Source organism: Homarus americanus, unplaced genomic scaffold (assembly GCF_018991925.1).
Source record: "Homarus americanus isolate GMGI-L3 unplaced genomic scaffold, GMGI_Hamer_2.0 scaffold45698, whole genome shotgun sequence".
In the NCBI taxonomy this organism is placed as follows: Eukaryota; Metazoa; Arthropoda; class Malacostraca; order Decapoda; family Nephropidae; genus Homarus; species Homarus americanus.
In genome coordinates this window covers 4,621,751-4,649,580 of record NW_024735554.1, presented here as the reverse complement: position 1 = coordinate 4,649,580, position 27,830 = coordinate 4,621,751, and the positions used below count along the sequence as shown (strand labels likewise).

Here is a 27,830-nt window from a genome sequence, read left to right as displayed (position 1 = left end):
AGTGGTCCATTTGTCTAGTGGTCCAGTGACCCAGCTGTCCAATAATCCGGTTGTCTAGTGGTCCAGGTGTACAGTGGTCCAATGGTCCGGTCGTCTCATGGTGCAGATGTACAGTGGCCCAACTACCTAATGGTCCAGGTGTCCAATGGCCTAGTGGTCCAGTGGTCCAGGGTAACATCTTAGGCGCCACCGTGACTCCAGCTGTATATTTGATCTGTGTGGTGCACCTCGACCTGCCGCGTCTCCCTCTCTCTTCTCGTGCCTGTCTGTCTGTGTCTGCCTGTCTGTCTGCCTGCCTGCCTGTTTGTGTCTGTCTGTCTGCTGCCTGTCTGTGTCTGTCTGTCTGTCTGTCTGTCTGTCTGCCTGCCTGTCTGTCTTGCCTGCCTGCCTGTCTGTCTGTGTCTGCCTGTCTGCCTGTCTGTGTCTGTCTGCTGTGTGCTCCTGCCTGCCTGTCTGTGTCTGTCCTGTCTGTCTGTCTGTCTGTCTGCCTGTCTGTCTGTCTGTCTGCCTGTCTGTCTGTCTGTCTGCCTGTCTGTCTGTCTGTCTGCCTGTCTGCCTGTCTGTATCTCTGCCTCTGCCTGTCTGTCTGCCTGTCTGTCTGTCTGCCTGTCTGTCTGCCTGTCTGTATCTGCCTGTCTGTCTGTCTGTCTGCCTGTCTGTCTGTCTGCCTGTCTGTCTGTCTGCCTGTCTGCCTGTCTGTATCTGCCTGTCTGTCTGTCTGTCTGTCTGTGTGCTTGTGACCTTCTGGTGTCATGCATCCCTGTGTGTGTGTGCGCGCGTGTGTGTGTGGGGGGGTTGCATGTATGAACTCATCTGTGTGTGGACATATTTGGTCATCTTCAATCACGGAGAAAGGCCGGGGAGGGGGAGAGGGGTGGTGGGGTGGTACAGAGGGGTAGGTGTGGGGGGTGGATAGAGATATGATGGATAGGTGAGGAGAGTCAGGAGAATAGAGGAGTGGGAAAGGTTCAGAGTGGTGGGGGTGTACAGTGTGGTAGGGAGGGAGGGAGGGTGAGTCAGGTGGGTTGGGGGTTAAAGAGTGAGTACGAACATTATTTTCTGCTCGTATGCAAGTTAATTTTTGTACACATGTGAATATATTCATTTACATATACGTACACAAAATTCCATGCGTGTGTGTGTGTGTATGTCGAGTGGTGGAGTGAACTTCTACGTAGATACGCCATAATCTCCTGTAAGTAATCAGTGTGAAGGTATCGGACTCTACGGTAAGAAATAAGAAATACGACATATTATTATCTTTATATAATATAATCCACTCCTACTACCACGGATACAACCAAAACCATGACATCTTCACTAACCCATGGCTCAGGGGATACTACTTAAAATGAGGTTTTTGGGTGTGAAGCGATGAACACTGTTTCACTGCCCACCCCCCTAAAGGCTGGCTAACATACGCTAATGGAAAAATACATGTCCCAGTTATGCCTCGCCGGGCGTCTTATCTCTGGTAAAACAAACTTTGGAGTTGGTTGCGTGGGCAAGCCTAACGCAACCCATGACACCAAGTGGCCACCGCACCCTTTACATGATGTGTGTGTGTGTGATATTTAAGTGCGTGTATGCTTGCGGACATTTAAGTCTGTATGTACTATGGATGTGTGTAGGTATGAGGTGATTGTATGTATGTATGTATACGTGAGAGCTGTGTGTATGCCTGGGTCATGTAGGTGTAGGCAAATGAACCTTGTAGGTGTATGAGGTGACCTTGGCTAGTGTTTGCATGTGTGTGTGTGTGTGTGTGTGTGTGTGTGTGTGTGTGTGTGTGTGTGTTTAAGTACCTTCTTTGCATCAGAAACACCTAACATGTTCCCCTCTCTCTCCAGCTTGATGAAGTGTCTTATATCAGCTTTACCTCAAGCTGGTGATACGAGAACGTGTTAAGCTGCGGTAGAGGTTCGGTGTAACTTGAGGCCAACACACTCGCCACGGTATCTTGAGTGTGTCGGATTAACTGACACTCATACACTCAGCTTGTATCACTCAATTAGGTTAGGTTAGGTTAGATTAAGGTGAAATAAGCTGTGGGGGGAGTAATCTTCGGGTGATCTAATTCTTACCTTAACTGCGGTAGATATAAGAAACCACCTCGTTACGTTATAATTTAAGTGTTAAGATAAATTAGTGACGATATTGGTTTCACTTCTTCCTGGTTCAGTTCTTGTTATTGTTCCGGGAAAATATTAAATCGTTAAACCCTTGAGAATCCAGCTTAGTATCGTTGTTTTAAGTCAGTTTATTTGTTTTCCATATTATTTAAAGGAAAATAAATCACCTTAGGAATTTTAGAGAATATATTTTTTTTTCTATGTTGGTTCAATCTTTTTTAGGATGGTTTAACCCTTTGATGAGGATGATGGTTTAATTTTTTGAGAAGGATGTTTTAACTCTTTGAAGATGATGTTCTTACCCTTTGAGGACACTGGTTTAACCCGTCGAGGATACTAGTTTAACCCCTTGCGGACACTGGTTTAACCCCTCGAGGATACTAGTTTAACCCTTTGATGAGGATGATGGTTTAACCCCTTGCGGACACTGGTTTAACCCCTTGAGGACACTGGTTTAACCCCTCGAGGATACTAGTTTAACCCTTTGATGAGGATGATGGTTTAACCCCTTGAGGACACTGGTTTAACCCCTCGAGGATACTAGTTTAACCCTTTGATGAGGATGATGGTTTAACCCCTTGCGAACACTGGTTTAACCCCTTGCGGACACTGGTTTAACCCCTCGAGGATACTAGTTTAACCTTTGAGGACACTGGTTTAACCCCTCGAGGATACTAGTTTAACCCTTTGATGAGGATGATGGTTTAACCCCTTGCGGACACTAGTTTAACCCCTTGCGGACACTGGTTTAACCCCTTGAGGGCAGTGGTTTAACCCTTTGATGAGGATGATGGTTTAACCCTCCAGGACTTAAAGGATTAAGTAAACCAGTAAGATTTTTTTTAAATATTTCTAACTAAGGGATAATTTTACCCTACGACCCTTCTAGAATCCATCATTAAGTGTCTTAAGTAAATCAGTAATTTTTTTTCTTCATATTTTTAGTTAAAGGGACAAAAATATCGTATGGAACTCTGAGAATCCATCACTGTGTCTGTGTAAGTGATTCAGGTGTGTTGGCAGGTGTTCATGGGTCTGGATACCTGCCCTATGGTTGATTTGAGTGTGTGAGAGTGAGAGAGAGACAGAGAGAGAGCGGGTTTATAAGTTTTAGTACTGTATTGTAATGAGAGAGGGGGGGGGGAGGTAACTTTGACCTCTGACCTTGTGGAGTAGCATGTCAATTCTGGTTACGGCAGCTCTGGATCAGCGGTGCCAGCAGTCGGTTAAGTTGAGGTGAACAGATCACCTTTTCTGTTTAGTCTTCCATTTACTGTTAACGGGTTCAGTTACTCTTTAAGAATCTCTCAAAGCAATATACTATTAAGGGATATCATATTACCGTTTACAGACTCAGTCAGAATTCCAATTACTGTTAAGTTTCTAATTTGCTGTTAAAAGCCTTATAGTAGCTTTTAAGACTCATTTATTATTGAGACTTTTTTCTGTTAACAGACTAAGTTACTGTTAAAAGTTTCCCCACCTACTGTTAATAAACTCTCCACTTCTGGTAACAGACTCCCAGTATAATTTGAACACATAGTTTGCTATTAATGACTTACTGTTAACAGACTCCTCAGTTACTGCTTACAGACATTCAGGTACTGTCTTACTTCAATCACTTACTGTTAACTCTCAGTCACTGTTAACGGATTGATAGTGAGGAGACTTTACTTTCTGTTGAGTCCCCGTTAACAGACCGCCACACATCAACAGTAATAAAGGAAACAATAACAAGTCATAGGAATTTTGTGACTTTATTTGTGCCGTGTTAGACTTGGTGTGGGCGGAGGTTGGCCTGTGGGCGTCGTCCCGCGGGCGGGTTAAACTAACCCCACGTCCACATGCCCACACTGAAAGCTCCGTGTAGGGCGAGGAATGTGAAGAGGCGGAGGGTGGGCGTGCGCAGGTCGAGGCCTAGATATTTATCGCCATGGGCGGGCAGGAGGGATGGGGGGGTAGTGGACCCGAGTCCCTGTGTGGGCGGGGGACAAGCGGGTGGGACTATGGGGCGATTGGTGTGCCCTTGGCTACGTATGGGCGGGGGTGAAGGGCGTATTATCTTCCCGTTTTATGGGCGGGGAAGCATTTCCGCGGGATGCGAGTGGGCGGGATAAAGAGCCTGGGTCGCGAGTGGGCGAGGGTTAAGGCTCGGGGCAGCAAGGGTCAGGAACTCTTGGTGGTGATATATTAAGGTGCCACGCCTCCCTGGTGACGTCACACGCCGCCCTCCTTCTGCTTGTGTTGTCTTAGCCCAGAAGAAAGTCAGGTGTCGTAGGTATGGTTATAATTATTTCGTATAAAAGCTATATAATTCTACCTTCTTTTTAAAAATTCTTACTTAGATTAAATGATAAAAGTGTTTGGGTACCAGATGGAGGAATAGGGGAGGGGGGGGATGATGGAGGGGGGAGAGAGGGGGACGACTCCTGCGCCGCGGTAAGTGAAGCATCGTTGACATCCGACGTGTTACTGTTGAGCGGACGAGACAAGTTGTCACTCAAGAGGGCCACCCCCGGCCTCCACACTCTGTCATCTGTGGCCCACCTGAGGTGGCTGTCACCATCCTTAGCTGGTCTCCTCACCTGGACACATGAGGACCTGCACTGGACGTCGTGTGATCATTCACAAGACGTCTGCTGTGTTGTGAAGGTGAGTGACTTTGACAGGTGACTGGTGTGGAGGCCTAGGGGGGGCCCCTGGATGGTGTTGGTGAGTAGGAGCGGCTGTTGCTCCTGGAGGCGGTGTGTTAGTGCGGACGTCGGGTCGTTGAGGGCGATCTACAGTTCGAGACTTCCTCGGACGAGTTACTTCGGGGACTCATTTGCCGACAGGATTTTTATCATCCCAGGAGAATGATTGAGGCGGAGGTACAAACACTGGAGAAGATTATTGTGGTCATGACCAGGGTTTGTCTTGGTCCTGAGCACAACACTGTAACTCTAACATGTTTTGTCCTCAACCAAGACGCCTTTGATTAACTGCGGTAGGTGAGTGACCGGCGCAGGGCAGGTCAGAGGTCAAATGGAATAATGATTTTAAGCAGTATCTGGTTCGGCGTCCTCCTCGTACTCTCCCAGGTCCTCCTCGTCGTCGATGCTGGCCTCCTGGTACTGCTGGTACTCGGAGACCAAATCGTTCATGTTGGACTCGGCCTCCGTGAACTCCATCTCGTCCATACCCTCGCCTGTGTACCAATGGAGGAAAGCCTTCCTCTTGAACATAGCTGTGAACTGTTCGGAGATACGCTTGAACAGCTCCTGGATGGCTGTAGAGTTGCCGATGAAGGTGGAAGCCATTTTGATTCCTCTGGGCGGGATGTCGCACACGGCCGTCTTGACGTTGTTGGGGATCCATTCCACGAAGTAGGAGGAGTTCTTGCTCTGGATATTATACATCTGTTCATCGACTTCCTTCATGGACATCTTGCCTCTGAAGACGGCGGCGACGGTGAGGTAGCGTCCATGGCGAGGGTCACAGGCGGCCATCATGTTCTTGGCGTCGAACATCTGTTGGGTGAGTTCAGGGACGGTGAGGGCGCGGTACTGCTGGGAGCCGCGAGCCGTGAGGGGCGCGAACCCGGGCATGAAGAAGTGGAGACGGGGGAAGGGCACCATGTTGACGGCCAGTTTCCTGAGATCGGCATTGAGCTGTCCGGGGAATCTGAGGCAGGTGGTGACCCCAGACATGGTCAGGGACACCAAGTGGTTGAGGTCGCCGTAGGTGGGGTTGGCCAGCTTGAGTGTACGGAAGCAGATGTCATAGAGCGCCTCGTTGTCGATACAGTAGGTCTGGTCGGTGTTCTCCACGAGCTGGTGGATGGAGAGCGTGGCGTTGTATGGCTCTACCACAGTGTCGGAAACCTGCAATATTAAAATCAATAATATTAGCCGTGCACTTTTAATGTTTCTCTTGACTCATTTCGTCATATCACAATCAAGTCGGTGAACGATAAAACATTCTTTGTATCAATAGGAACATTTCGTCACACACACTCCACATTTACTGAAACAACACATATGTCACATTCTCACGATGAAGTCTATTTTATGCACATGTTTCACAGCCAAAATAACACCCACACCATCATCCTAACTCACCTTGGGGGAGGGGACGACGGAGAAGGTGTTCATGATCCTGTCTGGGAACTCCTCCCTGATTTTGGAGATGAGGAGGGTGCCCATACCAGACCCGGTGCCGCCTCCCAGTGAGTGTGTCATCTGGAACCCTTGTAGACAGTCGCAGTTCTCCGCCTCCTTCCTCACCACGTCCAGCACAGAGTCCACCAGCTCAGCTCCTTCAGTGTAGTGACCCTTGGCCCAGTTGTTACCCGCTCCTGACTGACCTGTTGAAGGGGAAGTCATGTGGTGGTGAGGTCAATTGAGGGTACCGGGGGTGATGATGGAGGGAGAGGTCAAATAAAAGGGTGCTAAAGATGGAGGGGTGCTGGGGAGTCAAGAAGTGTATGAGGAGGATTGGGAGGGTCTTATAAAGGTACCTAAGAGGGTTGTGGTGGGGGGTAGGGGGTCAAATTTGGGGTGCCAAGTGGTGAAGGTGTTGGGGTGTGATGGGAAATACATTCATTGGTGGTTTAAAAGATGTGGTTGTTTACACTGGTGAGAGGGAGGGTGAGAGAGAGAGAGAGAGAGAAGGGGGGAGGGGGGTGGGGGAGTGAAACATTACTACACTTTCAATGAATAAATTTCCTCTCTGGATCTACCTATGGCTGGCCAACTATTTTTTATTAAACTTGTATATAAAATTATAATTAATATACATTCTATCATATAATATTACATTAAAGTTTCTAGCTTAAAGGTACATTATAACGTCAATTACCAGAAAAGTAATAATTTTTACTATAATCTACTTTACATGAAATTTATTTACTTACAACATATGTCAAATTCTCTACAGGTTATCTCCTAGAATGATAAGATACTGATAACAATCTAGGTACTATACTACAGACGAGTAAGAGTAACTCACGGGGTTGATAAGAGATGGATGAATGATAAGCAAAGAGGGAGCATGGATAAGAATCAGGGCTGAACTGTAGATAAACACCACGGACATGCAAAAGACACGCCGCAACAGAGAGGACATGCCAAGCTGAGGCAGGAGGCTATAGAGGGTCAGACACGCAGTATAAACCCAGGTAGTGACGGTGGTGAGGTGTACAATACGTGGGTTCTTTATTAAGCTCAGAAATGTACAACTACCCACCATAATATTGTAACAGGAATGAGGACAGAAAGCATAATGATAGTTACCCATTTACCAAGGTCCAGCAGTCTTAGTGGAGCCAGTCTAGTAACAGAGGAACACCTATCGCTACACAACCAGGGTCAAATATTCGTCTCTTTGTACACGGGAATATCTCAATAGTTGACTGTGTGTGTGTGTCCATATATAAAGGTCAGTATAGATGTATAAAATCATCACATCACTGATTTTTTTTTATCGATCCGAACACACAATAATCGTTTTCTTTTTACACACAGACAGACAAAAAGAATATCTAAACCAGTATTATGGACCTTTAAAAAACCCTAGTAATGGCACTAATGGCCTCCTAAGTGAACCATCATTTAGGTTCCTGAGCGCGGGAATAGAGGCAGGCAGGCAGGGTCATAGTACTGAAGTTATTATTTTGTTCTTTTACTACAATATATAATCGTCGAAAGTGGCTGAATATCTTACGCTTCAAAATGGCGTTAATATCCACACAAACTAAACATCAGATCTTTGTCTATTTTAATAACATACGTGCCGATACAGACGAATATTTGACCCTTAGTTTATTTCCCCCTGAGTTTATTTCCCCTTGAATTTATCTCCCCCAAGAGCACGAGATATGTTTTTCTACTGAGGCGTGAAAAATATATGAGTTATCCCTGGCATTACACCAGAGAAAACTGTGTGTTATCTAAGGTTAGTAAATACATTTGAGGATTTATTTGTTATATGGTGTAATAAACAGACTCTACTGACTGACTATAGGAAGAATTTATACAAGGTGATCATTTACAGTGAAACTTTCATATAACGGACTTCTCTTCATATAATCCATGAGATGGGACGGATTTCTTATCTAACGGACCCTAGATATAATGAACTTTCATCTCTGCGTAGTTCATTAGATGGAAGTTTCACATCTAACGGACCCCCTCGATATAATGGACATTCATCTCTATGTAGTCCGTTAAATAGAGATTTCACTGTACTGTGTATATACAGGTATTTATAGCATGAGGTTCACTTTACTGAACACGGAGATAATTAATTTAGTGTAAGGATAAGTGAGACGTCAAGCTGTACTGAATAATATAAGAATGGATAACAATCTCTACTAAGTAAATACTGGAAGGTGACGTCATACTGTTTGGGAAGTGTGAGAACCCTGGAATGCTCGTCACCCTTAATATTTTTTTTTTATTTAACCCTTTGAGTCCTGAAGGTTTAAATCATCGTCCTCAAAGGGTTAAAACATCATTATTAAAGGTAAATTATTGTATTCAAAGGGTTAAATCATCATCAAAGGGGTTTTATAGATACATTGAGTTTATTAATGCGTGTTTTATAGGTGTGTGGGGGAAGACAGGTGTTCTTAATAAACAAACGCTGCATATTGTTAAACCAAAGTTCAGTGTAGTAATTTTGGCTCAAGGAAACGGGGTTTTTTTGGGGGGGGGGGCTGATGGGTTGGTTGTAGAGCATCAGTGTGTTGAGAGCATCCAGTAGAGTGTGTTGTAGAGCATCAGGGAGAGTCAGTAGAGTGTGTTGTAGAGCATCAGGGAGAGTCAGTAGAGTGAGTGAGACTGTTACTAACCGAAGACGATGTGCTCTGGCTTAAAGAGTTTGCCGAGGGGTCCAGCGCGCACCGAGTCCATCGTGCCGGGCTCCAGGTCCACCAGCACTGCCCGAGGCACAAACTTTTGCTGGTTGCCCTCGCTGTTAAACAAGCAACAAACAACCCGGCTGTTAGTGCAAACAACGATGCTGCTACAACGCCCGACAACATCCCGGTGTGTTGTGCGTGGTTAATATAGCGTGCCACAGCTAACCTCAAAACCCCAGCAAACGGTACAGAGAAGTGACTTGTGTCTCAGCGTAGACAACAAACCTGCTGGTGGGGGAAGATGAACACAACTCGGGGTGTAAGTTTGTTTGTCTATGAAGTGGGTAATGCTATCTCGCCCTCACAACACAGGGGGATGTTGTTCTTTCGGGTTTATGGTTAATGCTGGTGAGGTAAGCTCCCCTCTGACCTCCTCTAGCTATACACTAATAGAAATGTACAGCAGCGGAAGATTCATGACCTGAGAGTATGACCTTACCTTACACTGGGAAATGATCAGTAGCTTTAGTTTAAACTAAATTTTGGTCATGAATCATTAGGCGGCATAACATTTCGGTCGTTGGTTAGAGGCCAGAGGAGTGAGCATTTGTTGTGTTAGGGTTTTTTAATTCAGGCTGTGAAGCGAACTAAATTCTATGTATCGGTAAATAAACCAGATGTCCATAGAATTTAGCATCAATCAGTGAGGGACATCCACTGCTGTTGTTGTGCTGCTGCTGCTCGTGCTGTTGTCTCCCCCTTGCTTACGGCAACACCTGTTCTCTTCCATATTAAACCCTTGTGGGGGGGGGGGGGAAGCAAAGGACCTTCTTTGTTGATACTTTATGGAAAAGATTTGAAATATTTGGATCAATTAGGCATTAAAGGATGAGAGAGACAGTGAACGATTGTTGTTAGCAAAGATAAGAACAAGAACGCAGGCACTAATGGCGGGTGATGGTCACTGTTGATATAAGTGAGGCTCGTGAGTCGTGGGGGGAAACCTGTCCCACTTATAGGCTCGTATGGTGAGTCTTGTGAGTTTGACAGGACCCTGGGCAGTGATAAGGCTAAGGCTGGTGAGTTATGGAGGAACCTGCTCACATAATGCTGTTAGGATGAGAATGATGAGTTAATAGGCAACCTTCCTACTTATGGAGAGTACATGAGGCTCGTGAGTTTCCAGGTAGTTTCCCTCACGCTTATGGGGTTAGTGTGAGACTCGTGAGTTACCAGATACCCTCTTCACGCTTATGGGGTTAGTGTGAGGGTCGTGAGTTACCAGGTACTCTCCTCACGCTTATAGTGTTAGCGTGAGGCTCGTGAGTCGACTTGCCCACATACCGAAAACATAGTGGCTGGGTTTGAAGAGTTCTCCTAGCGGGCCGGCCTTGACGGAGTCCATGGTCCCGGGTTCCAGGTCTACTAAGACGGCCCTGGGCACGTACTTCCCTGGGGCACCCTCACTGTGGGGGTCATACATGGGTCATACAGGGTATCCTCTGGCACACAGGGGGTCACAAGTGTCATCCTGGAGTTACACGGTGTCACAGGTATCATGCAAGGTCACATCTTTCTCACAGAGGTCACACGAAATCACATATAACTACACGGGGTCACACAAGGCATTCAGAGGCCACAAACAGCATTCAGTGGTCATAGTTGGTGGCACTCAGATCAAACACAGCATTGAGATCACAGAATACACCCAGGGAATCACCACACAATGCACGCAAGTTATCAGGTATAGTGTCTGCAGCACCATTCACCATACACAGGGGGACGACACTCAGGACTCATAGATAACACTGAAACATAACACTATATATTATCCTTAAAAATAAAAATAACAATTCCATGCCTTATAGACTACACACCCGCCGCCAACATTACACCTTAGACTCTTCATAAACTCTACAAAAATAAACCAAATAATATCAGGTTCTCCCACACTCACACCAACTCTGGACGCGACAGGGGGGCATCCCTAACACACCTCTTATGATTGGAACTTATACCTAGAGAAAACAAAATAATTAATTAACTAATCCAAGCTAATCAGGGCATAATAATCTGTCAGTTCTGAAAATCCTTGAACATCCTCAAAATCGGAACTTAGGGTGTTAGTTCTATTAATTTGTTACTTTTAAAATCAGTTTTGAACTTTGGGTATATACTGTATTTTTATAGACTTTAATAATGTATTAAATATCTTAGTTATGTCTTAGGTTAGGTTATATTAAGAAGGTATGGTAGATAACTTAAAATTAATCTGACTAGTTGTATAAATGAACTTGACTTGGGAGAGAAACAGACAGATAGACTTAGGTAGAGAGACAAACATAGGAATAAAGACAGAGAGAGAGAGAGAGAGAGAGAGAGAGAGAGAGATAGATACAAACAAACAGACAGAGACATAGGGAGAGAGAGAATAGACAGACAGACATAAGGAGAGACACAGACAGATGACATGTTAAAGTCTACCCCACCCCCCCCACCCTCCCTCTTTCTCGGCGGCCTACACCTCAACACCATGACTGAAGACCTACCTGTAGTAGACGTTGATCCTCTCCAGCTGTAGTTCCCGGACATCGTGGGGAACGTTCTCTCGTAGTGTGCCCGCTGCTGTGAGGCCATGTTCGTCACTGATGATTTCCCAGAACTGTAAACACAAACAGACAGACATGGAGTTAGATGGATAGGTAGGTAGGTAGGTAGGTAGAGAGGTAGGTAGGTAGAGAGGTAGGTAGGTGAGAGGTAGGTAGGTAGGTGGAGGTAGGTAGGTAGAGAGGTAGGTAGGTAGAGAGGTAGGTAGAGAGGTAGGTAGATAGGTAGGTAGAGAGGTAGGTAGGTAGAGAGGTAAGTAGGTAGGTAGGTAGAGAGGTAGGTAGGTAGAGAGGTAGGTAGGTAGAGAGGTAGGTAGGTAGAGAGGTAAGTAGGTAGGTAGGTAGAAAGGTAGGTAGATAGGTAGATAGGGAGAGAGATTGAAGATTAGATGGATAGATAGATATACAATAAAATCGACATACAAAAGTTTACACTGATTCAGCATGAGTATAGACAGTACAGGTATACACTATGTATAGTTAGGTATGACCAACCACAAGACAGGTATTTACACTGAGTATTTTAAACTAACAGTCCACGAACAGTTGAGGTTGAGTTACATCTTTATAAGGGAGGGTCAGGGAGCTAGGGGGAAGGGGGTCAGGGGCTAGGGGAGAGGGACAAGGAGTTAAGAGGAAGGAGGTCAGGGGGAGAGGAGTCTGGGAGCTAGGCGGAGGGGTTAGGGACTAGAGGAAGATCAGGGGGCTAGGAGGAGGAGAAGGGGGTCAGGGGGCTTGGAGGAGGGGATCAGGGGAAGGAGACCAGCTGAGTAAGAACGTTAAGTAATCATGACAACCAACTTTACAGGTATTATCACGGTGTGGATGAACTAAGTACACGGTTATATCATCTATTTACGGGACGTGCGGGTATATATATGTGTGTGGGTGGGTGGGTGGGTGAGTGGCGATGTGGGTATAACGAACCAGGATGGTGTGGGTTTATCGCATTCCTCGGGGTGGAGGAACCGTGGCAACGTCAGCACGCACTCTACAAGGCGGCAGGAAGCACACAGAGCCACCCTTCTCCTCCAACCCTCACCCGCCACTGAGGAGATTACTCAGGTGCTTCATCATCACCACCCACCCACAACCCACCAACCATCACCCACCCACAACCCACCCACCCACCTCCCTCTCTCCTCCTCGCTCTATTCTGTCTGTCTGTCTTTCCACTAGTTTAATATTGTTTCTTGAGTATTTTTTTATATTCGTTATCTACAATCATTATCTCTTTTATCTATATTTTGTTTCGTTATTCGTTAGAGGGATTCGAACCATCGGAAACCAAGAATTTATCCAGACATCTTCGTGAGGAATTGATTTTATACTCAACGTGTTTGGTCTTTTATGAATAACAAAGGTTTACACATAATAATTAAAGACAGTATTGGAACATAACACAAAATCTGCCTAACTCACCAGCATAACAAACACTGGATAAAAATTGAAGTTACTAAGTGTTTAAAGAGACTGTTTGTGTATATGATGGAGTTTGAGATGATGAAGTGTCTGATGATGATGATAATGATGATGATGATGGTGGTGGTGGTGGTCTTACTTCCCGGATAACTCTAGTTCATAACATTGATCACTTCCGGTGTGTGTGTGTGTGTGTGTGTGTGTGTGTGTGTGTGTGTGTGTGTGTGTGTGTGTGTGTGTTCAGTCTCAAATGCTTCATCCACCCCTCTCTCATTCTACCCCCTTCCCGCCTCCTCCCCCACCTCCATGCCCCCCCCTTCACCACCCCCCATCTTAGAATCCGATGGTGAATATAACTATTGAACGATGACAAACATAAACAAGAAAGATGGCGTCGAAATTGCCCCAAGACTACAGTAATAACAAGTGCTCTCGTATCCTCAATTACCGGAAAAAGATTCAACTTAGGAATCATCTAGAAAATCCGGGTCGAGGGGAACACACACACACGCCGAAGAGACAGAACCACGCCGAGACTACCGTAGTTAATGACGGTCTTATTACTGTCTCTTCAACCACAATGACAGATTATAACATTTTAAATCCTCTCTCTACCACTTCTCCTCCTCCTCCACTTCCCTTCTCTCACTCCTCCATCCTGTCCCTCCCTCTTCTCTTCTTCCTTTCTACTCCTCCTTACTTGATAGCGTGCTCCTTCCCCCCCCTTCCTACCTCTCTCCCCTCACTTGGTAGATCAGCCAGGCGTGACACAAACCGCACCTGTCCCCTCCTGAGGTATATAAACACCCCGGGGGAGAAGAGGTAGGAAGGGGGAGGATAAAGAGGGGGTAAGGAGAGAAACAAGGAAGGGAGAGGAGGAGGGTAAAGAGGAGAGGAGAGAAAGGAATAAGGAAGAGAAGTAGGAAAGGAGGGAGGTGGGGGGAAATACACTCAGCAGGGTTGACCTTGGGTTCTTCGACTCCAACAACGTCTTCATGAATATATATACCTCTCCTGGGGGTGTGGAAGGGGGGAGGGAGGGGGATGGGGTAATGGGGGGGCGGGGTATGGGGGTAAGGAGGGAGAAAGGGGGTCACTGAGGTATTGTGGGCACGCATTCTAACATACAGCAATAGTACCTCGGTTGGAATCCCCAAATATTCGAATATGGGGAAGGATATTGAGTCCGTGGTGGAGTGGATAGGGAGGAAATATAGAGTTAGTAAATCCACTACTTTGGTTCAAATCAGATAGGTATAGAGTTCGTGTGGGAAAGTGGTAAGGGAACTGCATATGGTATAACCAGTACTTTGGGTCGCATCTTGGTGAATAAATCGCGTTAAATAAATCCCCAGTAAATAAGTCGCGTTACTAAGTGGGATTTAACTCAAGACAAACACTAATTAATCCTCATAAGGCAACAGTAATCCCTGAAACACCTGCAACTCAAGAGATCTTCCACACACAGATTTGTACGTAAGTTAGTCTTCCCGTTGGCAACAGAAAGGTGAGGGGCTGTTAACAGTAAGCCATGCAGGTAACGGGACGCAACCCCCTCACTCAGCCGTTAACAGGTATGATTAAAACGGTACCGAGGTAATAATAATCAACAACTGGGGAATTGATGATGATGTTAACTAATGGAGAGATGGATTGTAAGTCATGGTGAGAGAGAGAGAGAGAGAGAGAGAGAGAGAGAGTCCATCACGAAGGTTCTACCCAAGACTCTTAGAGGGTCATGTACACCTCTCTCTCTCTCTCTCTCTTTCTCTCTCTCTCTCTCTCAGATCCGGATTCATAAAGACCAGAGTTAAATCCAAAGAGACTGTCGCCAATTCACTTTACGATGGCTATAAAAACAAAAAATTCCGAGTTATGGAGGTGTTCCGAGTTCTAAAGAAATTGAGATGGTGTATGGTGTGTAGTGTGGTATGGTGTAGTGTGGTGTATTGTGGTATGGTGTAGTGTGGTAAGATATACAGAGTGAGACAGAGAGAGGGGGGGGAGGATGAGGAGGGGTGGAGGGTATACACGAACGTCTAGGAGTGAGAGGTATCGTTAACTAGTAGGAGGGGAGGTGGGGGTGGAGGGGGGGTGAGGAGGGGGTAGTGGGGTGATGGTTAGAGGTCTTAGTAACAGTAGTGTGGTGACTTACCGTTATAAGTCTGGCCCACAATCCCTGTTGGGAGGGAGTGCCTGTCTGATTGTCTGCCTCTCTCTCATGCTCCAATCCCTCCTCTTCCGCCTCTTCTTCACCCTCTTCCTCCTACTCTTCCTCATTGAATTATCTTCTTTTCCCCCCCAATCCGCTTCAATTTTTCCTTCTTTCCTCTTTAATTTCCCTCTTTATCACCTTCTCCCTCTTTTATCTTTTCCACCTCTTCATCCTCTCTATCATCTTCTTTGCTCTCTCCAGTCTCTTCCTCTCCTAAACACCCCATTCTCTCACACGTGTAGCAGGTGAGGGGAGGTAAGGAGGTGTTGATCTACCCACCTCACTGTGCCTGTGCTGGGCGATGACGTAGCCAGGTCGTGGGTCCCACACCCTCCCTCCTCCCCTTCCAAATTACCCTTCTTCTCCCCCTAACCCCTCCATCTTCCTTCCCACTCATCTCCTCCCCACCCACCTCTCCCTCCCTCTCCTCCAGTGCACATTCCTTCTCACAATTACACACACACTCTCCCTCCTCTACACCCTCGTCCTCGTCTTCGTCAGGTACCCCCTCCTCCTTCGTCATCGCCACCACCTTAAATCTACCTCACTTATAATCTCTAGTTCACCTGAGACTCATAAATACTGAATCTTACCTGAAGAATTACTGTAATGTTTGTTTCTGTTTTATTATTATTATCATTATCGGTCATCAGTTACGTCACCTCATCCCGTTTTTTGTTGCTGCGTGACGTCACTCAAGAAACGTGCACACACAATATAAATCTTCGGACAGTCATCTCTATACGTAGGAGTGTGACGTCATCTATGTAACGAGGTAATAAGCCTAACTGACTGGCAACCAGGAGTCACCATTCAGTAATTAAATTAACCACAACACGCACCACCACCACCACCACTACCTCTCTCATCAGCTTATTCACCAAACACACCTTATTGATAATTAACCTGTGTCATACCTTTAAAATTGATTGAATTATTGAAACGAATGTAAAAAGAACTACTAAAAAAAAGTCTGGTGATTGAATTCTACTTCGGAAAATTCGTCAAAAATATCTGTGGTAACTTAACCATGTCTATAAAAGGGAAAAAAGATTAAGGAAAAAATCTAAACCAAAGATTCTCTCCACTGGAACGTGACTCGGGTGTTGGATGGTTGAGTGAAGCCCCATACACACCTGCTCGCGGTCTCTGAACACCTGGGGGGGGAGGGGGAGGTTGGCTACTCTGCAAACCTACCTGTGTACAGCGCACCTCAGCCAGGTATAACGCCGGTCACCTGTACCTATTGTTAGTCACTCAGGTGGTTAATTAAAAACTACTTAACCTTGTATACTATCGTTGATTATCAACAGAATAAACGTGCAGGATACAGTGAAATCTCCATATAACGGATTTTTCCCTCCCTATAATCCGTTAGATGGAGGTTTCACATCAACGGACCCTTGATATAACGGACTGGTACACTTTAATTTCCTCCAAACCGAAGATATGAGAACCGTATTTAACTGGCTAATGTATTTTACAGAATGAAAACCAAGATGTAGTCGCTATTGGTGGGAGACTCGACCATAACCAGGACCTCTCTCGGCTACAGTAAGAGAAGTCAGCACCTGCAGCAGAAGGCGACGACGCTGCACCCTGGAGGCCAGTCAAGGAAAGTGGCGTCCAGTCCACCAGCAGCTGAAAGGCCAGGTAGTTGACGTAGAGCTTCCGGTCTGGCTTCTACCGTCCCCGACCACCACCCCCCTCTACCGCCCCCCTACCCCCATCTACCGCCCCCTACCCTCCCTCTACCCCCACACACACGAAGACGGTCCTAGAGTCTCCTGTTGTGGGCCACACGTAGGAGATTGTTGTCCTGTGATTATGGCGGGGTTTGAGGTGTGACTGTCCCGGTGTGGTGGAAATACCTGGGGGTTAAACTATCGTGCTCAGAGGTTTAAATCATCTTCGTCAAAAGGGTTAAACCATCGTTCTCAAAAGATTAACACATAGTCCTCAAAAGAATTAAACCATCATCCTTAAAGGAGTTAAACACGTAACTAAGTATAGCTAACTGTATATGTTAATAAGAATAGTTCGGTAGCTATACAGTATCAGTCATTCAGTCAGTTTCCTCGGCAGACAAACACCGGAAACTAAGAACATCATTGGGTGACCGCCCGCTGATACACGCTCACGGTAACATTCTAAAATACAGTTTATCAAATGTAGCAAAAGTCTTCTCCTGTAAGAATTTTATTTTACTGCCATATAAGGAATAATAAATGATGATAATATAAATAATAATGTGAGTAATAGTGAAGATGATTATTAAAATGGTTCTGTAAAATCACAATAAGATCTCTGGTGAAGGAAGGTCGGCCATCTTGGATCATCCCTCCGCCAAGCGCGCACCGGAACTTGCACTTCCTCTCATTACACCTCACCTTCCGTTAACGTTCGTCTTTCCATGTTTCAAATTTTAACAAGATCGTCATATTAATTCATAACACGTAAGGAGAACTATGTTAACAGGTTTAGTGTGAAGGTATTAATTAAATATAAATTAATTTTGTTAACTGTGAAAGCGACGGTGTTTGTTGAGTTGCCGCTGATTAATTTTTAATCTTTATTTCATTTAGACTTTTAGAGTAAACAAGAAATAAAGTCTAGTAACGTCTTTTCGATTCAAATAAGAGAAGTGTGTGTGCGTGTCTAAGTCTATGTGTGTATGTGACTGTGTACGTGTGTAAATAAACTTAATGTGGTGCTTCCTGCTTCTCTTAATGAATCAGTGCTGCAGGATCTCGGGTCGCCGTTCTCTCATTCGCCTCACGAGGAAAAATCGAACCCGGGACGCTACAGTGAGAGGCCGCCGTGTACACTTCCGCTCCGCCACTGAGTTATTTATTTCGTCATATAATCGATTGTGGGTTTGTGAATAATATATGAATGAAGTTATGTAGTTCTTCATTATATTTAACGTTGTCTGAAGTGAAGGGTTTGTATAAATGCTGTACTGTGTGGTCTCTCTCTCTCTCTCTCTCTCTCTCTCTCTCTCTCTCTCTCTCTCTCTCTCTCTTTTTCTTTCTTTCTCTCTCTCTATTTCCCAAGTTGTTTATACACATTCATCCATCTTCCTGCGTTCCTTTGAGCCTTAAGACAGAGGCAGGCAGGCAGAGGGTGGTGGAGGGAACAGGGAAGAGCGAACAGTTTCCGGCCAATGAACAGCAGCCACACCTCATTGGGTGGGGGGGGGGGGTGGGGGGGGCTCACCGAAGATGATCAGGGAAGGTGTAGAGGGGAGATAAAGGGGAGGAGGAGAAAGGGAGGATAAAGAGGATGAGAGAAAGCGAAGTTAAAATGAAGGAGGAGAAGAATGAAGGTGATTATATCTGGGAGAGAGAGAGGGAGGTGAGGAGATGTAGAGAGAGGGGATGAGGTGATGCTTTAACCTAGACAAGAATAGTTAACAATAACAATCTGACCTAACCTAACCAACTTACCTCACACATACACAACCAATCAAGGAATCAACCAATTTAATAACCATATTGAACAAAAACAGGTTACATAAGACACTTTGTTGGGGGTAACTATAGTATTTCACGATTAGTATGGAGAATTGTCGGAGTCTTGGGGTATAATGTTACCACGGCGCTTGAAAGGCTGAGGGAGGGTAACTAGAACTGGTATAATTAAGCTTTGTGTGCATGTTAACGAGTGGGCGCATTATGTGGGTCATGGGTGCGGGTATATGAGGAAGGGTAGGAGAGAAAGTGTGGGTTTAGGGTAGTGTGGGCAAGAGACCTCTTTTGGGGGGGGGGGGCAATATCGGAGCATGTAGGGGCATGGGCGGAGAAAGGCAGGAGTGGGTGTGGGCTGATATGGATGAAAGTGGGTGGGTATATGTAGAGGGTGGGGTGTGGGTAGCTGGGTGGGTTTATAGGAAATACTCAGGAATCCACACAGAGAGAGAGAGAGAGAGAGAGAGAGAGAGAGAGAGAGAGAGAGACCACACCCCTTCACGCCTCGACCTTCCACGAACTCCCCTACACCCGTCTGAGTCACGTCACGGTGTCGCCTGAGTGCTTCGTTTGAGTGTATCCCCTTGAGTGTCTTGCACTGGGTGTGTCGTTGGGGTGTGTGTCCTCTTGAGTGCACCTCTTGCATTGGGTGTGTCGCTTGAGTGTATCTCTGGACTGCGTTGCTTGAGTGTGTGTCGTGAGTGCATTACGAGCTAGATGAAAGCATTGCGTGTACTGCGTCGATGTCCCCGAGTTGTTTTTTTATTCCCTATGTGAATGTGTCCTCTGAGTGTGTTGCGTGCGTATTGTGGAAGTATTGCGTGCATTGTGAGTAAGTTGTGAGGGAGGGGTGGGAGGGGAGGGAGTGAGTCAGCGGCGGCCAGACACAGACGAGGGGCCTCAGTACCGTCTGTTGGTGAACGGGGCGTTGTCTCGCTCGCTCACTGCCTGCCTGGCCTTCTCACCTACACTAACTCTACTATCTCTAATTTTTCTCTCTAATGTTCACCACTTTCTCTAACACTAACCCTTTTTATAACGCCTATCTCTCTCTCTCTCTCTCTCTCAGGGATAAAACACCACATTTCGTTACTTTAGTCCTGATGCAGTTTTGTCGCCACTTACCTTCACGCCATAACATAAGAGACTCATATACTTCTTTAAAATCATCACGTTGAAGGCAATAGAAATCGAGTTGAACCTTAAAAATCCATCAATGTGTCGTAGCTTAAGAGAAATAGTTAGAATCGCTTTTACATAACCAATTGGAGAGGAAATGTTTCTTTGAGGACCCAGCGACTAGAAACGCGATAAACTGGGGTAAATTCTGGGTTCTTTTATATGATGATCCCTTTAAATGAATAAACTACTGTATACTTAAACGAGATATCTAGGACGCTCGCCCACGCCGTCCCACATAGCCTATATGTCCTCCTCGTTGACTCTGTGCAGTAAACGGGGCAAACAAAAAAAGAAGTGCAATGAACCCAGGTCAGGCTTTTTTAAACTCTAATTTCTGTTTTTGTTCAAGCATGCAACATCACCCTCTCTCTCTCTCCCTCTCTTGATTGCTACCCCTCTCTCTCTCTTGACTGTAACCCCTCTCTCCCTCTTGATTGCTACCCCTCTCTCTCTTGACTGTAACCCCTCTCTCACTCTTGATTACAACCCCTCATTACAGTCTCTCGTTACTTATTAATTCTAATCCCCTCGATGTCGACCCTTCCCGTGTTTTGGTTACAATGTCGAATTCAATTTCCCTCCACTAATTAACTATAGGCTCCTGATGGCAACCTAATCTAATTACTGGCTATACACGTCATCCCATTTTTTGGTCGAACTCCCTGTAAACCTCTACTGTCATTATCTTGGTATAGGGAAGTATTAAAGGTTATCAGAACCACGTTTAAATGTCACTCTCCCACGCCTCCCCCTTCCCTCATCAGTGGAGAGAGTAGGGCCATCAGAGCCAACTACCTGTTTAGTGAACCATCTGTTGTCAGGAGTCCCTCACGGTCCCCTTAAGTGTGACTCGTGTAAGTGTCACACAATAAGGTGAAGGTGGTAGTACAGTACTCCTCGGGTCGTGTAGTCGTGAGCTGCACCCTCACACCTCAGGCGCCTCACACGCCCTAATAATAGTCTCTCAAAGTGATATAATCGACACCCGGTCCCCGAGCTGTAAACACAAGTACCCTCTACACCAGCGTCACGCCCCGGGGACCCCTGCCAGGAATGGTGACGCGTGAAGGGACACAGGGATAAAGAAAATAGAGTTAAAATGTATGGGCGTGACTGGGTGGTGTGGGCGGGGCGGCCCCTACCCTGTGTTTATGACAGGGCCTGACACACAGTCTTGTTGTCGGGTGGTGCCCACACCCTCACCACCACCACATCCCTCCCGCCATAAAACATCACTGTGACAACATAAATTAACACAGGAAAACGTTAATCAACCCACCAGATCAATATCTTGTTATATAAGTCCCCCAACTGTATTACGTCACCACCATACCTCGTGATGTGTATTTTAGTGTACAGTACAGTGTCTACTACAGCGCAAGGTCTACACATTGTCATGATAGTCTAACATTTACTATTACACATCTACAGTCAGCAGGTGTATTACTGTGATGCAGCCATAACCACAGTTCCATAACATCAGCTGTCAGTCATCCCAACAAAAGGTAAACAAAGTTTCCAGGAGTCACAATACTGACAGCAATAAACGTGCAGTACAACACGGCAGTCCCTTCCTCTCTTCCCCTTAGAGATTACGTGAGCCGCCTTAACAAATATAGAACTATAAAAACCTACACGAAAACATTCTTCCATTGACATTTATTTGACATTCGTAAACCCCAGCGTGAGCACGACCAGCTGAAGCCCCGCGCCGCCCTGTGTGACCTTCATTCAGGACACTGGTCAGATAATTCAACGCATGCGGGTCCTTTAACGACGCCAGGGATGTGCGCGACACGTAACCATCTTCTGTACAGCCTCTACAGTAACACAGATATCCTCTTAAGTGACGTAATTACTGGCATGATTATTACAGTTTCTTCATAGACACCCCCCCCTCCCCCCACCATGGCGTCATTTCCTCTACTGTCTCAACTTTTTTTTTCGGCCCAGACCATCATACCAGCGCGTCAAGGGTCCGACAGTTCGCTGAAGTATTTGAGCTTATTTAAGTCTCCCATTATAGCTAGCGTGACGTCACCGTGTCCCGCCTGGAGCTGCCACAACAACTACTCTATACACGGGAACAGTTGACCAGCCTGGGAGAGTGACCTTTAAATCCACAGCTTCTCGAGGTCTTTAGGGTTAGTTAGTCTCCTCCTCCCGTGTTTATACGCCGGGAAGACCTGCCACGAAATACAACTTGGGAGTTTAATTTTAAAACGTCCGACCTTTAAAGATATAGATTTTCGCTACTTAATGACTCTACGTTACGAGATACTGATGTTTCATTGATGTTGAGTGGGATAATTTTTCGAATCAATTTGTATCATTGACGTACGTGTGTGAGGGTCAGGTGAACCAACCAGCGCTCCATCACGTTTTATCTTCCCTCGTCCCCCCTCCTGTCTTCACCACACGCCCACCCCCCTCACACGCCCACCTCCCTCTCCCCTCCACTATATCACTCCCCGCGTCTCTTATTGTCATATATACAGTAAACCCTTCACCTCTAAGTCCAATACATGAATTAAGTCTAACTACACATTTGGTCTCGTTTTGTTGAGTCTACCCTCAAAATAACCCGTTTTCTTTGTCCCCTTTTCACCCCCTATTACGCTATATCTGCGCCATGTTTTTTCTTTATAATTTTTATTTATTTTTGTTAATTGTTTTATCTTATTCTTCGTTTTTTGTCATTTTTTTTATTATATTTTTCCATGTTTAATCTATGCTTGATTTTTTATGACTTATTATTTACGGCTCGTTTTTGTTGTCTGATTGTTTGATAGACTGTGTTGATGTTTTATTGTCTGAGTGTCTGCCTTAAGTCTGAGTGTGATAGATAGATATAGTTGATAAATACTGTATATAAAAAAGAGAATGACACACACACAGACGGACCCTGGAGCCTCAAGTGGGTCAAGTAAGGGAAGGAGATGGCGCTATGAGGCTCTTCACCGCCAACAGTGTAGCTCACGTCAGTATAAGTTTGACCTTTTGATCCCTGAGGCAGATCTTGAGAACCTTGTTGCTCTCATGTCAATTTGTCTCACTCACTATCTCTCTTTTCTCTCTCTCTCTCTTTCTCTGTATCTCTCTCTCTCTCTCTCTCTCTCTCTCTCTCCCACGGTATACAGTATAATAGGTTACCTCGGTACACTATACGTTTAAGTTAACTAATAGTATATAATTACCTGTGGGGTAATAACCAAATTAAATAATCATATATAACTTGAATTAATTGATTATATATACACCGGTTATTTAATGGAGTTATTAGTGTGGGTTGTTTGCTTCTTTTATAATAATGGTAATAATAATCTGAGAGAGAGAGAGAGAGAGAGAGAGAGAGAGAGAGAGAGATACCAAACATCTCTACCTGTACGTGACTACTACAGGTGCCTGGCCTCTGTCTATTTAGCTGGATAATAAAACTTACAACATCCTGTCCTGAAGAAACGCCTCCCCTCCAATACGTCATTTCCGGATTATACAGAAAACGGCCGAGTTAAAGTAATGAGGGAGGGGAGACTTAAGCAAGAGTGGGTGTGTGTGTGACCAAGACTTACTCATAATGTATTGTACGTTCTTATAACTACTGTACTGACTGTCTCTCCCTGCCCCACACCCCCTCCCTACACCCACACCCACTCTTCCCCTCCTACCCACACACCCCTACTCCCATCCCCCCCTCCAAAGGTCTTATAATCAGCATCATATCGGCTTTTAAATTGTCTTATATAAAACTGTTGGTGTTATGGAAGACTTTATATAATACCTTTAGGATATATAGTTAAGTTATTCCTTGGTGTTAGTTTACGGTGTTACTGTGTTTAAAAAGACTTAATTTAGAGTATTTTCATTGTGTGGGGGGGGGGTGATTTTTATGTTTTATTTTACGGGTTACGAAAGTGTTTGAAGGAAAAATTGACGAACGAAGGGGGGAGAAAAAAGAGGAGGAAGGTGGGGCTTTGAACGATAATAAGCGAAGTGTCAGGAAGTTTGTTCGTTTCCGGGTTCAGGGAGCGGAACATAATGAAAAAAATAGTGAAGATAGAGAAACATTTGAACGATGATAACTGCAGTGTCTAATGTTGCGAAACCAAATGAAAAAATAAATAAATCATAATAGAAAATCCTTAGATCACTGAACGATAGATGATGGAATGTCTGGTATTTTGAAACTTAACGAAAAGAAATAAAAATAAGATAAAACAAAATGCTGGAAGGATACGTGATGGTGAAGTGTGTGAGGTGCATTCTGATGAGTAGTGAAGGGGGGTATAGGTAGGAGTGGTGAGAGAAGGAAGGAGTGGTTGCCGTGCTTGCGGTGGCTGTGGTTAACAATGCAGCCTGTACACGAACGCAAATATTGGTTGGATTAAGATACCTCCGTGTCTTCATGCATTGTGGAGAGAGAGAGGGAGAGAAAGAGAGAGAGAGAGACCCTGTACTTGATGTAGTCTCTCTCTCTCTCTCTCTCTCTCTCTCTCTCTACACCGGCACAATTCCTGACACCTGCACGTAGAGATGGTTGTGTACAGGTGCTGTGGTGGAAGGACTAGAACACCTGCGTTTATAGATGATCAGAGGCAGCAGGTGTCTGTGTGTGTGTGTAGCGTGACGAAGACAGATGTGGGCGGCCTCATGAACACGTGTCTGGGTTTAGTGGTTTGGGGAGGGGGGGGATGAGGGGAGGTAGGAAGAGGAAGAAGAATAATAGCAGTTGATTGAGGAGGAGGAGGAAGAAGAGAATAAAGGAGAAAAAGTTGAAGATGGGGGACTTTTTCATCCACCTCCCTTTCTCTTTCTCTCTCTTGTTTTCTTCTTCTCAGTCTCCCATTGTTTGTCCATCTGTCTTCATTTTTCCTCTTTTTCTCTTTCTGTCTTTAGTTTTTCTTTCTTCTACTCACTCATTTGTTTTCTTTCTTTCTCCCTCTCGCCTTTTCTCTCACTCTTTCTTTGACTCATTCTCTCTCTCTCTCCCTTGAGCTATAGACGTCTCTCTCTCTCTCAATACACTTCTCCAATCACCGCTTTCCTCTTCTATCGCTCTCTCTCTCTCTCTCTCTTCTCCTCTCTCTCTCAACGTTTTCCTTTTATTTTCTTATTTTATTATCGTCTGTTTTCCCTCCAGCGGTCAACAGGTGACGTCATCTAGGCTATGATGTCAGGCAGGGGCCGCCCATATATGGACACCAGGAGGAGGAGGGGGGAGGGAGGAAGGAAGGTTGAGGTAGGAGAAATGAAGAGAGAAGGGGAGAAGGGAAAGGGTAGGGGGATGAGGGGAAGGGGGGAGGGGTCAAGAGGAGGTGAGGTAGGGCCGGTTAAACAAGCCTGACTGCACACCTGTCCTGTACCTCGTCTCACCGGCCTGGCTAGCTGCACCTCCCCTTCCTGTCATTTGATAGACAGACGGACAGACAGAGAAACAAACAAACAGACAGGCAGAGACGGAAAATAGATTTCATTATCCCATAACTTACACTCGTCCCTTTAAATGAGTTGTAATATCTAAAAATTTCCTGAATGTCTGTCTGTCTGTCTGTGTGTTGGTTCATATACTTCCGTCTGTCTGTGTCTGTCTGTCGTTGTATCTTCACTACACTTGTTACTTTGGTTTGTCCTTCACGGTGACTTACATGTGTGTGTGTGTGTGTGTGTATACCGTATGTGCACCAGGCGATATATAAGTATATAATAGTAGTGATCGCCCGACTGTCTGTGTGTGCATGATGGCAGTGACCGCGGGAGCGTAATGGTCGCGACTGGCTGACTGTGTGCGTTATGGCAGTGACCGTCTGTGTGTGTGCATGTGCGTAATTGTAGTGACCGTCTGACTGTGTGCGTAATGGTAAAGGGTGATCGTAGTGACTATGTACACTTAATGGTAGTGTACATGTGTGTGTGTGTCTGGTGTTATCTAGGAGTGTGTTAAGGTGGTGTGGTGTCTGTAAGCATGTCTGTCACTTTCATGTCTGTATGTGTCTTGTGTGTGTGTGTGTACTACCAGGGTGTTATGTATATGTGCGTGTATGCTACCAAGATATATGTGTAAGTATGTATGTATGTATGTGTCACCTGGTGTAGGTTACACTTCGTTAGCGTTTGCCGATGTTCAACTGTGTGTCTCCCAGCCAGCCATCACCACCACACCACCACTACACCACACCACCACTACACCACACCACCACCACACCACCACCACTATATCACCACCACCACAACACCACACCACCACTACATCACCACCACCACCACACCACCACACACCACCACATCACCACCACCACTATATCACCACCACACCCCCACCACCACACATCACCACCACCACTACACCACACACACCACTACACCACCACCACCACCACCACCACTACATCACCACCACCACTACACCACACCACCACACCACCACCACACCACCACCACTACATCACCACCACCACTACATCACCACCACCACTACACTACATCACCACCACCACTACACCACCCTGAATTATTTATCATCTAACATTTCCAAAAGGCCACTGACAGAAAACGATGGAACTACCCAACACTCCACCCCATACACACACTACACCCAGATCATGTACACCTCCCCACTAGTGTCAAGTATAACCTCAAAGACATAAAAATTATATAAATCCAGGTAGTGTTAATGATTTATATACGTGTTCTGTACTGGGTTACTCACACACAAATCGTTTCTCAACACTCTTATGAAAAATTTCTTCTTGATAAATGGTATTAGAAAAACGTATTAAGTTAGGGTCGTGTCTTGGAGGGATACAGTGAGGCAGTTGGATGCGTTCGTTAGGTCGTCAGTAGAAAGACGGATTCAACGCTCAGATCACCAAGAACCCGGACACTTATGAGATTAATTCAACAAACTGACAGTCTCACTTAAAGCTGTTGGCGACTTGAGGATAGCTGCCCAAATCGCCTCCTGAGAAATTTAATCTTGTGGATACTGTGACTGTGTGTTGTGTGGATACTGTGACTGTGTGTTGTGTGGATACTGTGACTGTGTTGTGTGGATCATGGATAAGAGACCACGATGATTGTCTCTGTATGTGGATGTACTTTTATAAGGCGGTAATGCGAGCCGGCAGGGACCTATAGGACAGGTGTTAAGTGAAGATGATAGGAGAGGGAGGTAGGGACGTACCTTTGTGCCGATCTGGTTGCCGCACTGGCCAGTCTGGACATGTACGATCTCTCTCATCTTGAGCGTATGTGTGTGTGGAGAGGAGTTTAACGGAGAGGTGTTGCTGCGCCCGACACTCACGGCACTCAACTGTCAACTGAGACCCAGCGCGCGCGACCCCACCTTTTCTCCTGACCACAGCCCACACCCGTCAACCCAGCATCCACCGTCGCGACAACTACAAACTCTTTTAAAAATTACAAAGTGGCGTAGAGGCGATAGAAAATAATATTAAAAGTCTTACTATATGATATTCTAAACTGTTAAAACATTGATTGATTTTTAATTGAGGTTTTAGATGTTTGTTGGAAGCTTGTGGTGGTGAAGGAGTGTAGGTGGGGTGACCAGGACATTGTGGGAGGGGCTGTCTGCCACGGCCCACCGCTTCTTCTTCTCCTCCACCTCCTCCACTTCTCCCTCCTCCACCTACAACCACTCTCCCTCGTCTTAACTCTATTCTCCCTTCTACCCCTACCTGGTTCACGTCATAATATTTACCTTCTTTGTAGTTCCTCCATTCTCTTCTCTCCCTCCCACAATATTTATCCTTCTCTTATTCCCATTTATTATTCATTTTCTCTTCTTCTCTCCGTTTATTAATACAATTCTTGAAGTTTCTCTCCCTTTTATCTCTCATTCTTCATTTTATTATTAATCTCTCTGGCTTTATTCCTCGCCGACTCCATTGGTCAGGAGTGGGGTGGGGGGGGGGTGCTTCTGTGCATTCGTTCCAGCGGCTGTAT

The 27,830-nt window shown here is 45.5% G+C and overlaps 1 protein-coding gene across 2 annotated transcripts; it reads right to left on the bottom strand.

The window, feature by feature from the left end:
• Positions 1-3,875: 3,875 nt before the first annotated feature.
• On the bottom strand, positions 3,876-27,206 carry LOC121871429 (tubulin beta chain-like). Of its 2 annotated transcripts, none has more exons than XM_042373712.1 (5): positions 27,049-27,206; positions 11,523-11,635; positions 10,318-10,439; positions 6,233-6,477; positions 3,876-5,995 (listed from the first exon to the last, which is right to left on the bottom strand). In XM_042373712.1, the coding sequence occupies exons 1-5, from the start codon at positions 27,103-27,105 to the stop codon at positions 5,171-5,173; spliced, it is 1,362 nt and encodes a 453-aa protein (XP_042229646.1). In that variant the 5' UTR covers positions 27,106-27,206; the 3' UTR covers positions 3,876-5,170. The 2 variants fall into 2 exon arrangements, with proteins under 2 accessions (XP_042229646.1, XP_042229647.1); XM_042373713.1 differs by lacking the exon at positions 10,318-10,439 and adding an exon at positions 8,965-9,086.
• Positions 27,207-27,830: the final 624 nt, after the last annotated feature.

Bases quoted from the DNA above. Each gene is read 5' to 3' on its own strand.
- LOC121871429 (XM_042373712.1), bottom strand. From the start codon at position 27,105: ATGAGAGAGATCGTACATGTCCAGACTGGCCAGTGCGGCAACCAGATC. The intron at 11,636-27,048 runs GTACGTCCCTAC...TTGTGTTTACAG, and splicing joins GCAACCAGATCGGCACAAAG to TTCTGGGAAATCATCAGTGA. The intron at 10,440-11,522 runs GTAGGTCTTCAG...TGACCCCCACAG, and splicing joins AGGATCAACGTCTACTACAG to TGAGGGTGCCCCAGGGAAGT.